At 41.3% G+C, this 14,307-nt stretch overlaps 1 protein-coding gene across 1 annotated transcript in view; it reads left to right on the forward strand.

The window, feature by feature from the left end:
• nhsl2 (NHS-like 2) overlaps positions 1–14,307 on the forward strand; it is a gene marked incomplete at its 5' end in the record, with an annotated part of 163,476 nt that overhangs the window by 110,271 nt on the left and 38,898 nt on the right. Inside the window, one exon of the mRNA XM_080486685.1 lies at positions 409–636. Coding sequence (XP_080342811.1) covers positions 409–636 — 228 coding nt within the window. The remainder of the gene's footprint in view (positions 1–408; positions 637–14,307) is intronic.

Genomic DNA, 14,307 nt, shown 5'->3' on the forward strand with positions numbered 1-14,307 from the left:
CATTATGTAATCTACGTCTCTGGGCATTAGCTATGCAAATTCATACGTTATATTTACATGTGTGTTTTTCTTTTTTGTCATCTGTCTCTTCTCTTACTCCCTTCTTTTCTACCCCTCATTAACTATCCTTTTTTCTCTTCATTGCTGTCTTTTGTACCTCTTTTATCCTCCTCCTCTTGATCTTTCATCTCCTCTCTCCCCCATTTTTCCACCTTCATCTACCTCTCCTCCACCTTTGATTTATTCCTTCATCTTCCTTTTCCTTCCCTCCTTCCTGACAATATTTCCCTCCTTATTTCACTTCCTCTCGCCTTTCTCTCTCCCTCCATCCATCCATCACTTCCTCTCAATGTTTTCCCTCATCCCTCCCTTCCTCATTTTCTCCTCCTCCTCCTGCTCTTGCTCCAGCCACCAGCGGTCTCGAGGCGGAGAGCAGCAGGCGCGGCGGCAGCAGCAGTAGCCACGGCGATGGCAACCACAGCAGCATCGGAGGAGGCAGCGGCGGCGGCGGCGGCGCGGCCCACTTCAGGTCTCCATGGCAACAGAGCGTGAACGTGTTCGGCTCGTGGAGCAGGCCGGAGTGTGTCGAGGAGCTGCACCAGCAGGCGCAGCTCAACCTCCAGAGCCTGCTGCAAGGTAAGGAAGGATGGAGCGGAGGAGATGGTGGAGGGCGTTGATACGTGTGTGTGTGTGTGTGTGTGTGTGTGTGTGTGTGTGTGTGTGTGTGTGTGTGTGTGTGTGTGTGTGTGTGTGTGTGTGTGTGTGTGTGTGTGTGCGTGTGTGTGTGTGGAGGTGGGTGGGAAAGTGTTTACACTCGTGTGTGGAGTCAGACCGCACTGAGATGGGTGTGTGTCGCCCACCGTGTGTGTTTGCATGAAGATGGACTGCGTTAAAGGCTGACGGTGTGTATGTGTGTGTGTGCGTGTATGTGTGCGTGCGTGTATGTGTATGTGTGCCAAACACTGCTGATTGCAGGCTTGTTTTTTTAAGGTGCTGCTTGAGGTTTTCATGTCGTGTATTTATAGTCAACATTGTTTGTTTATGTCATTGCGTCTGTGTTTGTGTGTGTGTGGGTGTGTGTTTCCTACAGTTTAAAAAAATGGTTGTTGACATTTTAGTTGGAAACTCTGCCTTGTTTTTGTATTTTTTGCTGGAAATCTGTAGTAATCTCTTGGCTACTGAAGATGCTGCTCCGTCTCTGTTGTTCACCCTTTGTGCGCCGGTGTGTCCGAGTGTGTGTATTGAAATTCGCACTCAAGGGAAGAAGGGTTTCCATTTGTTTTCAGGTAGTGTTTCAGGTTTTCTCTCTCTCTCTCTCTCTCTCTCTCTCTCTCTCTCTCTCTCTCTCTCTCTCTCTCTCTCTCTCTCTCTCTCTCTCTCTCTCTTTCTCTCTGACTCATGCTGTCTCGTCCGTTGCCCTTCCCTTCCATTAAAACAATCACAGTGCTCTGTTGGCTGAATGAACAAGAGGGACTGAATGAGTGAGTGTCAACCTTCAACACCTCAGGAAAGGAGTGAATGAAGGAGTGAATGCCTTTGAATATCATAGTTGACTTGTGAAACATTAAAAAAATATATATTATTCTTGGTTTGCAAGCAAAATAATTAACATTATATGTGAGGGTGTGTGTCTACTAAGAATCAATGTAAAATCACAAAAACAAGCCAAACAGGATGTGACGAGCGCTGGAGTCGCCGTCTCTGAGGCATTTCTGCTGCTGTTCTGACTCATTTTTTCATATTCTACCATCCCTTCACGTTGTTGCTGCAGGCAAAAATACCACCATAATAATCCCATGAGCGTTTATAGCCCAGCATGCATGGTTTTGACAGTTCTGACTCATAAAATGACATAAAAATGCCCCAAAATTCCACTATGTTTACATCTGTTGGTTTCATGTTAAACATGTGAGGATGAATGTCAGGCCATAATATGATGACTGTTTGGGCTGAGATACTTTTGGATATTTCACACAAGAGTTCTTTTGGACCGTTTGTTCCTAGTAAAGGTATAAAGCTCTGAAAATGTATAAAATGGATCAGCACTGAGACATTTTAGAGCCACCTTGTCCAACTTAGAGTCCCCTGGTGTGGGAGCCAATTATACATCGTGCACCCTGGACATGTCGCCACTCCATCACAGGATAAACTCAGAGTTCACCCTCTGTGCTTATCTGTGGAATTCCTGTGATTGAGCTCCCAGTAGGTGGCATCCATCCGTCCTTCCATCCACATGCACACCTAGAGGCTATTTCAGGTCATCAATTAAGCTCACATGCATGTTTTTCACACACACACCCAGGCAGAACATGCAAACTGCACACCGAATGGCCCTGGTTGGAATTTGAACCTTCTCACTGTGAGGTGACAGCGCTAACCACTGCGCCACCATGCCGCAGCATGAAACATTATAAATCTCTGATTCCATCTCTATGCTATAAAATGCTTTCAGTACCTTTCCACTGTTTCTAACCTAACATGTCCCATAGTGCTATGCTTCATTGAGATGGTTTACACTGCCATGCAGTTGTGCACAGTAGCCAAAACTTTAACCAACAATCCTTTTCCATTCATCCATCCGTTCAGTAATCTTAGTTTTTTCCAAGATGGCAGACATCGGGAAGACGGACATTGAAACTTGTAACATTTTGGCCATTGTCGTGTCGATCGGTTTGAACTTTCGCCAGGGAAACCTGCCTGTTGTCCACGTATGGCATGTCGTCCGCTCATTTAGGACTGTTAATTGTTAAAAACCTGCGCGTGCACGCTGAGTCAGCCGCTCAGTACACAATGTCCGCTGTTTTCAGTTGCCTTCACCACAGTAGAGTCTTTGAGTGCTCAAATTATTATTTTCTAATAAGCATTCCCATAATATTTAATTTTTACAATAGTATGCTGTACAGTGCAGTAGAGCTGCTGTCAACCCTGGGAACAACACAATTTCCCACAATCCTTTGCTCCTCAAGGCAACATATTATATACACTACTAAGACTGTTCTTCCCTCGAGTAAAGTTAGGTTTTCCCATAATCCTTTCCTATTTATTTACATCCATATACTGAATACACTATCATAGAGTCTACTATAGTAGCCCCTAGTTTGATCACAATCCTACATTATTAACAAAAATAAACTGTACATTGTACAGTATTGCACATCATTTTCTTTGTAAAGCACTTTTTTGAATAAAGATAAGCAGTCACAATACATGCATAATATTAGAAACTGAATTTGTCCATGAATTACACATCTGGTGCGACAGTGAATGTTACTGATTGTATTTTATCTAAGTATTGAAGGGCTTTGTATGAATATGTGTGAATATATCACTGCTTTGGTTTTGTGCAAAGTGTTATTTGTTTATCCATTTATCCAATTATCCATCCGTCCTTATTTTATACAACTTCATCCAGTTTAAGACAAACCCAGAGGCGTTTGAGACAATCCCAGCTGGACAAACAGAGAAACCAAACACACCCACATTAACACCCACACACAGTCTAGGGTCATCAGCCAGTGAGAACATGACTCCACATTGAAAAAGGCCGGCTCATGTGGCATCGTGTGTGAATCATTACGCCCTGAAGAGAAGAAAACTTTAATACCAGGAGAAGCTTGTTTTCCAGCACAGTGAGAGCAGGAAAGCTCCTGTGAACTAGAATTTGAATAAATAGTTGAAGTGTGGCTGCTGCACATCGAGCAACAGCATCTTTGACATGTTTCAGTGGCGGTTGAGGCGGTAATTTCTTTTCATTGGAGCTATACCTGAAGAGAAAGCTACTTCACCAGAGCGGCTGTAACCTCGTCCACATTCAGGGAAGTTGGAGCATCTGTTGTGACACAATGACTCAGACGAGATGATGGCAGATCTAGCCAGTCGTCTTTTATTCCATTTCCAGTGTCAAATGCACTCTTTGCCCAACTGTACATGTAATAGTTTTTGGTATAAACCCACAACCCCCTGGCGCAAAGGCTCCAGTAGGATCAGTCCACTTCTGCTTTTGATTTTTTTCATGGAATTTTGTTGATGAGAAAACAAAAGGAGCATCCCGAGTATTATACTCTGATTCTTTTGGGGGACTTTATTGGCGTCACTTGTTGATTGAAACCAGCGTTTGTTGAAAGGAATTGATGGAGGTTAATGATGATGTGCAGCACGCTGCCTCCTACATCTTGGTCTGTCTCCTCTCCTCCCCGCTGCCGTCTTTGTGTGTTTATGTGTGTATCGAGCCAGTTATTGTCTCAGACGGGCTGGCATCTTGTGTATGATGAAAATAAGATGGATGAATACAGTCGTGGGTGGACAACAGCAGCGGTTTTATGTGTCTATGAGACGGAAAATGTGTGTGCAGCCATTCATCTTTTCTTTTGTTTCTGTGCTCATTTATGTCACGTTGTGTTTATGTGTTCATTGCAGCCTCCGTCCGTGTGTGTGTGTGTGTGTGTGTGTGTGTGTGTGTGTGTGTGTGTGTGTGTGTGTGTGTGTGTGTGTGTGTGTGTGTGTGTGTGTGTGTGTGTGTGTATCATTGTGTAGGTCTTCAGTGTGTCCACCAGTGTCCTGCTCTTTGTGTCCATCTGTTCGGGTGTGTGTTATATAACACTGAAGTAGTCAGCTGCACTGGCATTCCGACCATCTTCACCATCAGCCTCCCACCGGCCACGGCTCGGTAAAATATTCATACTCTCTGCCGCTCCTCAACACTCTGCCCTCCATATTTATGAAGTGGGCCGTCGTCCTCTGGTGTTAGACCAGATCCACTGCGATTCCTGTCCAGATTTGGCTCCCCGCAGCCGGGGAGATTTAGAGGAGATTTATTTCACTGCTGCTGCTAAGTGGGCAACAGTGATCCCTGTCATCACCGACGGTCCGCCGCACCGTGATTAACATACGTGGCTTCAATATCAACTCTCTTCATCCTGCTCGCTCTCCTGCCTGCGTTCATTTTACATTGATGTCAGAAATGTTTTCCAGTGTTTTCAGATTCTAACTCACCCTATCAATGTCCACTTGTAGCTTACAGAGTTGGAATCGAGTACTAAAATATTCTAATCAAATAAAAGTACATATACAATGTACTCAAAAGTTACTTAGTTACTTTTTTGACAGCAATTCTCTCCTGGGGAGCAACAAAGACAATAGGATATAAACCTCAAAGTAGTTGTTCTTAATGAAAGGAACAACTTTACGAAATAAATTGCGATGACAGTGAAACTGTAAATCTAGAACTCAGAATGTTTGACGGTCACAAGCTGTTACTGAGACCCACCTCTGCTGTCAGGTAACCTCATCATGATTTTAAGACTAAACTATGACATTCTTTGATATGAAACTGCTCTACCTGTCAAATAATAGTGTGGCAATCGATGAGCTGATCGCAAGGACTGAACTGTTGTGCTACAATGCTACAATGCACCATGGGAGTTTGGGTTGTTTGGACTTTAAGTGTCGTTATAGTGTTGTGAGTGATTGTGTTTTTGTGGTTTCGTGAGTCTAGTTAGTGAGTTGGCTTAGTTTACTGTAGTTTAGTACTTATAATGTTGCAACCATGAGTAAAAAGGGAAACACACAAGTTTAATCTCCTTCTGCCTGTGTGCCTGTTTGAATATGTCAAAATAAAAGCTTTTGGCCTTTTTGACAGTTGGCATTAGAAGAAGGGTGTAGGCCTTCTATATTGCTTGACACTAAAGTATATACAGCTCTTAAACCATTAATTTATAGATTCAATTTCTATTCCAGGGAGCTGATTTCTTGATTTTTCCTCACTTGAGCTCAGCACAACAAGATTTGAGAGTTATAAATCATTTTGTGCAACATAAGTATGTTGTATCATAGTTAAAATGTTCCACTGCATTTAGCTGTTGACAGTCCTATGTTACAGTATAACCTCAAATCTGTAAAAATGAGCCTTGGTTGCAGTTACAGAAAACTTTGTGCTCTCTACATTGTGAGCAAAAGTTTGATGAAAAGTTAAAGAGAATACAACCATTTAAGTCCAGACAAGTTTTATTTTTTCTGGTTTTGGCACAAATGCTAATAACGCACTTGTGTTGTGGGTGAAAAGCAGCTCCTTCAATGAACTCCTGATCGTCGGCCATGATTGTAGTTTCCCAGCTTGTTTAATCTGAATCACATTGACTCACATTTTCTGTTTGCTGTAGCGACTTGCAACCATTTCACAAACGCGACTCGTGAGCAACACTGCCATACAAACGGATCCTGTTGGAGCTGAACGGCGCTCCCCGAAGCGTGCACACGAGGCACAAGGATCGCATTTGATCTGATCGGTGAAACCTGTCAAAATATTCGGGAGGAAATTGTCATATGTTGCCATTCGGGGTTGACGCGAACAGAATGACTTCCCTCTTGTGGGCGAATATGCTTTAAAATAACGGAAAAGGTCTTCACATTCTGTGCTCTAAATATCACTGCAGTGCAACCAAAGACTTTCCAATAGGATCAACGTGTGAGAAACAGATCTGAACAAGTTTTTGGTTGCTGTGTTAAAATATTCATATGCTGCTGTTACTTGGCAGTAATTTATAATATAGTTAAGCGCCTGAACTCAACTGAAGACAGATTCTGTACAGATTGATAATAAGACGACTTTCACATCAGTCTTTTCTTCCTTTTATTTTTTTTACTTCGACTAACTGGCTGCTTCTCTGCTGCATATTAGCATTGGTTTTCTTCTTTACTGATTTCTGACAAGAAGCCTTGTTTTGATAGTGTATCTTTTCCTTGCATGCAGCAGAGGGACTTTTGATATATTCATTGACATTAACAGGGAACTTTGTGTCCCAGTTGAACCCGCAGCTGTAATGTAACAACAAATTATTTAACATTGCTCAAATATTCATATTTTGGCACCTTTTCAACATTAGATGGTGACACCCTGTATCGTCTTCTACTGCAGGTTCAGGATATGTGAATATATATATTGACTCAGTTGTTGTAGCATAATTCAGGTAGTATTTGTTGTTACGTCCGCCAAGGACATAATAAAATCATTGGCGCCATGGAAGTTTCCATTAATTTCTGGAAGTGATCCGGATCCGGATTCTGGATCAGATGACAAAAATAACATTTCTATTCTGGCTTTGAATTTTAGATAAGATTGCAAATTATATATGCCTACAGTTTCTTGATTTCTTTATTGGTGTCAAAGTGAGGATACCTTTTCTTTTTCTGTCATCCTTTGGCAGACATCAGAAATCTCTGATTGCTCTTGTTTCTGATGGTTTAGGTTTTCCATTCAGATTACAGCCATGTCCCCCAGTCATCAGCTTTCTGAAGGCTGTTGCTGGAGTCGCTGACTGTTTGGAACTTTCTTGACATTTTATTTGTGTAGTATTTATAGCTGGAGCGGCTTTGCAGTGGCCGTTGTCTGCTGGGTCAACCCAGTCTCACTCCAAACTGTGTGATGCCCACGTTTGTCCACAGCGCAAAACTAATTTTCAACTTCACTATCATTTTCACAAAAAACGTCTGACATTGTGACATGGGGACGTTTCATCTGCCTTTTCTTTTCTTCAGGTCATGTGACTGCCAAGTTACCCCCCCCCATAAACACAAAACATGGCGGAAATCTTTTCTATTGTCAGTGGAAATCGCTGTATTTTAAGAAAGGTTGTGGCTTTAGTTTTGTTTTGATAACTTATCTAGCAAAAAATGTAAACTTTATTTTCATAGTATTCATTCGGTTTATCTCTATGATTTGCTTTCGTTTTTTCCTTTCAACGTACACTCTTTATGGTTTTTCGATGAAGTTGTAGTAAAACTACATTTTGCTATTAATAACGAACCGGAGGGACGTTGATGTCGCGTCACGGCTCTTAAAACTACAAATACGCTTCTATGCATTGAATAATGACTTCTGTTTGATTTTCAAAATGTAAGAAAATCTTTTCAAAACGAATGAAACAGATTAAAGCATTTCAGCCACAATACAAACTATAGAATGTCGTAATCATTCTTATATTTTTTCATATCATTTCTATGGTTAGTAGAAGTTATAATAAAGGTACGCACACTCGATTTCACAGCCATTTATCGACCTGTTCATGCTTTGACATTTCGATCATTCATTCCAACCTGGGCACTTTGTTCATGGATGTTTCTGCTATTGATTGAAAACTATTGAGATTTTGTGAAGGTTAACATTTGATGAAGAATTAAAGGGATTTTTTCTTAAGTTTGAAAAACTTTAACCACGTCTTCGCCTCAAGTTGTGTTTCTCTTCCCAAACTCGGCCAGCTGGTGTTTGAACTCTTAAATTAGATTTTTACTTAGTCAGAAGATGGGTTGGATTAAAGTAGAATTTCTAAACAGATGAAGGAAGAGATCAGTTATTTAGTTGCTACTTGTTATTGTTGCTCTATCGTGTCACGTGAAAGCATTTAACACCTCAATTAAAGGTGAACCACTTTGCATGTTAATGCTTCCAGTTGGAGAAAACTAGAACAAACAAATAGTTTTTTCCAGCATCTGTCTTCAGAAATCATGTTGCTTTTTGTAAATAGCCGACAGTGTTGACACTCAGTTTTCTGTTGTATTCTCAAGATTTATTTGTTTCAGTTTGGGATTTTACAATCGTGTGAAACATGAGGACCCGTAAACACTCTTCTTCACTCTCCAGGATGAAGACATCTTGATAAGAAAAAACGGCCCTGCAGGAATTTCCAAACTTGTCCTATCAGATCTCCTCACTTGAGATAACACTCTGAGGAAACAGGGATGAAAAACCCTTGAATCTCTTGAGAACATTTGATGATCGCTGAAGGAGTTCAAGACACTGACGCACACACTTGTATCGTCATTCTCCACCGTCAAGCTCGTAACCGTCAGCCGGACCGCTGGCAGTCACACTGCTGTCAGAGAGGTGGAGGAAGGAGTGTGTGTTATCCCTCACATAAAGCCGTGTTTGAAAGAGTGAGGCTCTGCTGTTGGTATATGCGTAGCCTATGTATATAAAACCTCTGGAGAACACGCTGCAGGATTGAGGCTGTCTCAGGAGCTTCAGTCTGCTCACGGAATCCAAGACAGACTCCACAATGTCAACATCAGGTCTCTGTTGGGGCTCACGCTTCTTCTTCTTGTCACTAAACACTTTTTTATGACTCAGGAAGCACCTTGAGGATCTACTGCAGGAATTATGACCTATTTATGGGTTAGTCACTGACATTTTTCTTATCTTTTTAACTGGTCTGTGTTTATTTAGCTGTTTCCTTACAGGTTTTACTGCAGTAAGTTAATGTAACCTGTACTGTGAACTAAATGAAGCTGGACCCCATCCCACTCAGTGAAAATAGTCCAATCGTTTGTGCTGGTTTGTGCCGAAAACAATCTTTGCTGCGTTCGTTTTTAAGATATTAAATAATATTCTAAAGGTCAATCTAAGTTCACACAGCCCCCCCCCACAATGTCCAAATTGAATAAAAATTGTTTCAAATATTATATATTTATTATCTTAAAAGCCAAAGCAGCACAAAGGATAATTTTTTCTGCACAAACCAGCAATGATTGGGGCTATTTTCACTGAGTTTTGCGTGGGGTGAGGGGGCAGCATCACTTAGGTGTACTGTGGACTAGTTTTTACACCAGTGTCAAACATGCTCCCTAAACTGAAGATTTTTACCCGATGTCACCAAAATCTACACATTTAATTAATCTTTAAGCTTATACAATTCACCTCAAGCCCAAGAGCCTGGTGGGATTGAACTATCCTAGAAAAATTTCAAATTTGGGTGAAAATTTGCCACAATAACCAATTTTTCTTCCTGTTGGGTTTTCATATGAGTACCGCTGGACTTTTTTGTGCATCTTGGGGTGTTACATATGTTCCCCGAATTCCGCAGCTCTATGTGAAACGGGGGCTTGTTGAGCCATTTTGATAATCACACGTGTATTTCTCCCAAAACATCCCATTTTTCACCAGGTATGGTGTGTATGCAAAGTTTCACAACTTTTAAGTATGTTCAGGCCCTCAAAAAATGCCTTTGCTTTGTCGGGAGAACTTCTCAATTACTCTGAGGAGTTCCAATAGGGTCCTATGCTTGGTGCTCGGACGCTAATTATAGTTGACTGCACAGCGATGACTGTGTGTGTGGTGAGATCAGCAATCATCCTGAAGTTTAAATATCACCAATGTGTCATGGTTGTTCACTCTATCACCAAACTAATGAGGTTGATTCCCTGTATTGTTATGTTTGACTCGATGCACTTCAAAAACATGTTGTGTCCTCAATCATGACAAACTAAAATTATTGTTGTCTTCAGTTTCAACATTAATGCTCAGCTCTGATTGTGACTTTACAGTGCAATGGAATGAATATGCTTCTTTATTGGTCTGTCTACATTTATAATCTATTATATATATATATATATATATATATATTTATATATTTATATATTTTTTCTTTTTTTAACAAAACTCACGATTGATGCTTTTTTCCATTGAGCTTTAAGAACTTTAAAGAGTCCAACAATTTTATCATGAACTTCACTTCACACAGAGGAAGTCCATTTACCTGAAACAGACTGTAATCTCTTCTTAAACTTAACATAAAGTTGGAAGCACACTATCCCACCAGATAAATGAGGCAGTTCCCAAAACAAGGTTTACATTATAGTTTCTGATGTAGGTCAGAGAAATCAGGAGCACTGAGAGTCAGTAAAGCGTGAACTTCAGTGAGAAAACTCAAGTCAAATTACTACTTAATGTAACATCCACTTTAAATATTCTCACTTTTCACACATCAGCACACCTTTTATCTTGGCATAACTGATCATAGTTGGCAACACTCACCTCAAGTGCTTAAAGTGCTAATGCTGCAACCTCTCAGTGCTCTAATAAGAAAGAAACCAGTGTTGTATAACCAGCCCAACTCTAAAAATGTCAAGGTGACCCTTTATTTCAGTCGGAGAAGGTCTGAGTCAATGCAAACAACCAGATAAAGCTTCCCAGCCTGCACTAACCTGACTATAAAATGTCACGGCGGCCATTTAATTGTGCTGCGGAGTGGCCAAGCAAATGCTAGCGGTGATACAGACGGGCTGATAAGGTTCTGCCGTGGTCAATACACATTAAGGAACAGGTGGAGCATTGATTAAGTGGAGAACGCTGATACTGGGGAAATGGTGTTGCTTCGATTTTGAATCCTCTCTGGCACACGTTGACCTCGACACCCCCCCCCCCCCCCCCGTCACATCCCCGCTTCGAAAATTTGACATAAACATAAATCAATTAAGTGATAAATTAGATTTATATTGAGTCTTTGCCCGAATTGTTTCTTATATTTCATTTTGTTGGTGTTGGCAGAGTCCAAGTTAATTCTTCACAGTGCATGCTGAAGAATTGAATAGTTTCCACATACACATCTTTTTATACCAGGAGTGTAAACTATTTTTCAGTTTTTTATTTATACTGGAGGCCACATATAGAAAACTGTAGATGTAGATGTAAAATGTATCACTGGGAGTTTCTAGTCACTTGTTATCCTGCATCTTTTAAGTTCTTCCAGTTTTGGATATTTCTTTGTGCGATAGGCTTTGTTGTGTTGAAAAGTTATTTGAGAGCTTTCAGGGTGCGTTCTGATTATACTTGTACTCCCAACATGATTTCATTTCTCCAGACTATAAGTTACACCTGAGTATGAGTCGCATCTCTTAAGAAAACTTTGTAACGAAGTGAAAAAACAAGTTTCACTGGTGGAGAGGATGCGCTTATTTAACATGTTCAGATGTAACTGTACAATTGATCGCTGATCTGTTCGCTGATCTGTTCTTTCAGCTCTGACCGCTGTGAGTTTAGTTTCAATGCCTTATACTCTGTTTTGCCAGATGATGCAGTGACATCATCACCCTGGTTGGCGGTTGGGGGTCAAAGGTCAGGGGGGGTCACATAGAAATTGTAAAATGTGTGTACATCAGTGTCAAACAGTGATAACATGAAGCAGTTCAAAAGACCATGACAAATGATGGAAGGAGTGGAGGGGTGGGTCAAATAACCTTGTAATCCTTTGGTTTCCATGGTGACAAATGTGGCGTTGGTGAATGTATGCTCTCTACCAAGTGCCCGTTCTAGTTTGTGATATAAGCCGCCACATCTCGTAGCTGACGCCTGTCATGATTAAAATAATCAAGTTCAGAGAAAGACCTTTCCTGGATACAAATGTGGAAGACTCATTGTGTGGAGCGACAGTGCTACTCTCTCCTCCACTGTGTTTCCTTCACTATATTGCAAACAGTTCATTACCGGAACATTAAATTAAAGCAGACGTTCAGCGTTTAGAATGGAATTGGTCGGTGAACAGGCAGTTGAGATGAGTCCTTGTTGTCTCACTAAAACACAGCCTGCAGCAGCAGCTTTGACAGCAAGCGGTGCCCTTCCTGGAGGATTTATGGATTGTTTGAACTTTTATTAGTGACTGACCTTTATAATCGTGAGGTGTGTTTGTGACTGAACCACAAAATATTGCTTTTCTCTTCAGTAATAGAGTCTGCTTGTCGAACCTGTTTCAGTTCTCCCTCTGCTGAGCTTTTCATTGGACTGACAGCGCTGTGAATCTGGGGAGACCGGCCTGCCTGTCCTTGTTTGTTTTCCTGCAGAGTTTTTGGAGCACAGGCTGAAGGGTGACGCGCTTATTTGCATTTGCATTTAGGAGAACCTGTCAAGATCTCAAATGAAGCTGGCGCTGATCAAACAGAGGTGAAGGCGACAGTAGCTTTATGGTAGAAGAACCTCAAGTGTGACTAGAAAATCAAGTGGTTTGAATCTGCAAAGGCCTTAAAGTCTTGGAAAGTGGTGAGAGGGTCAGTGTGTCCTTGAACATCAAACTGATGTAGCTGGCCTCGTGAAATCTTAATAGTGTGTACCGTATGGTCTGTATACCGTATTTAACTTCTTTGGGGGTTCAGTCCTTCCAAGTTGGTGGATTCAGCTGAATTTTTCACGTGCTAACTGATTGAAACATACTCCATATTAATCTCCCCTGACGTCCCTCAAGCTTGTTTTCTAGGCGTCCAGCTGGGGTGAGACATACACACTCTCCCCGGCTTCGCTCATTCAAACTGCTGGCTTAAATTGTGCAACCAGGCGTAGCGTATGTAGGACACTTTGAGATGGTGATTTTATATGTTACAAAAACAAAAACAAAACAACGCCCGTAGAATTTGATGTCTTTGTCATGCTGGAGCGCAGTAGAATTGTCAAAAATGTTCAATGAGTGGGTGTTTCGGTCTATTTTATCAGAATTACTACAACTTGCTTTATTATCACCGTGTGTTTTTGAAATCTAGTTTTACAAATGTGATTACACAGGTGAATCTAGTGTGCAGAGGTCCTGGGGCTACCGTGAAGAATAGTATACGGTAGAAACTCTGATGAGCGGACCTGATAAGAGCGGAAACCCTGAACAGATGTTTTAGTGTGCAGGACTGTATTTAAATGTTAATGCAGCTTAATGAGCGGACAACCGGCCAAACGTGGACAACGGACTGGTTTTCCTGGCAAATTTCAAGCTGAGCAACACTCAAATGGACAAAATACTTGGGCTGGAGTATCCAGCCAAACCCCCAAGCAAGGTGGTTATATAAGATTTATAGTTGGTTTTTTTTTTTTTTTTTTTGAGTTTTCACCGTATTTTCACAAGATTGCTTCATTAAAATTGGCTTTATGTTGAGAGCATTTTCAGTACTAATTGTTTGATCTTCAAAAATATAATCAACTTCATCCCATGCACTGTGCGCCACAACAAAGAAAAACTTTCAAGTGTAAATTTAAAGGTTATTATGGCAATATTTTACCCTTCTAGCCCACTCAAGATAAAACTGGACTGTATGTAGCCCCTGAAGTAAAATTAGTTTGACGCCCCTGCTTGACACTGAAATGGGCCTGCCGCTGCCTGCCTGTGCTTTTAAAGAAGTGTGTTTCTTCCATAACATATTGGGTGCTTGGTTCGTTCAATATCAACTGGTCAGTAATTTGTCCTCATGATGTGTCCCTCCGAAGAGAGGTCACTATCTTCAGGGGATTTTAGGTCCCTTTAGCAGAGGTTTTACTGTATCTGTTTTTGTAAATACCTAGCAATGGGTAGACCTGGCCTTCAAGAGTCCAAACCCCAACACCACTCGGTGCCCTCTTATCTAAACTGATGAAAGGACGATTTCAGTTTGGTCCTGTGGTTCCTCTGCTTCTGCTCACACTTGGAGAGAGCTCAATGGAAAATAGGTGACTTATAAAGCCTCCGCTGAAGTTATTGCACAGATACCTTTGCTATACTTGCACTGTCCTTTTATTCAGTTACCAAC

This window comes from Lipophrys pholis (assembly GCF_963383615.2).
Source record: "Lipophrys pholis genome assembly, chromosome: 18".
Classification (NCBI taxonomy): domain Eukaryota; kingdom Metazoa; phylum Chordata; class Actinopteri; order Blenniiformes; family Blenniidae; genus Lipophrys; species Lipophrys pholis.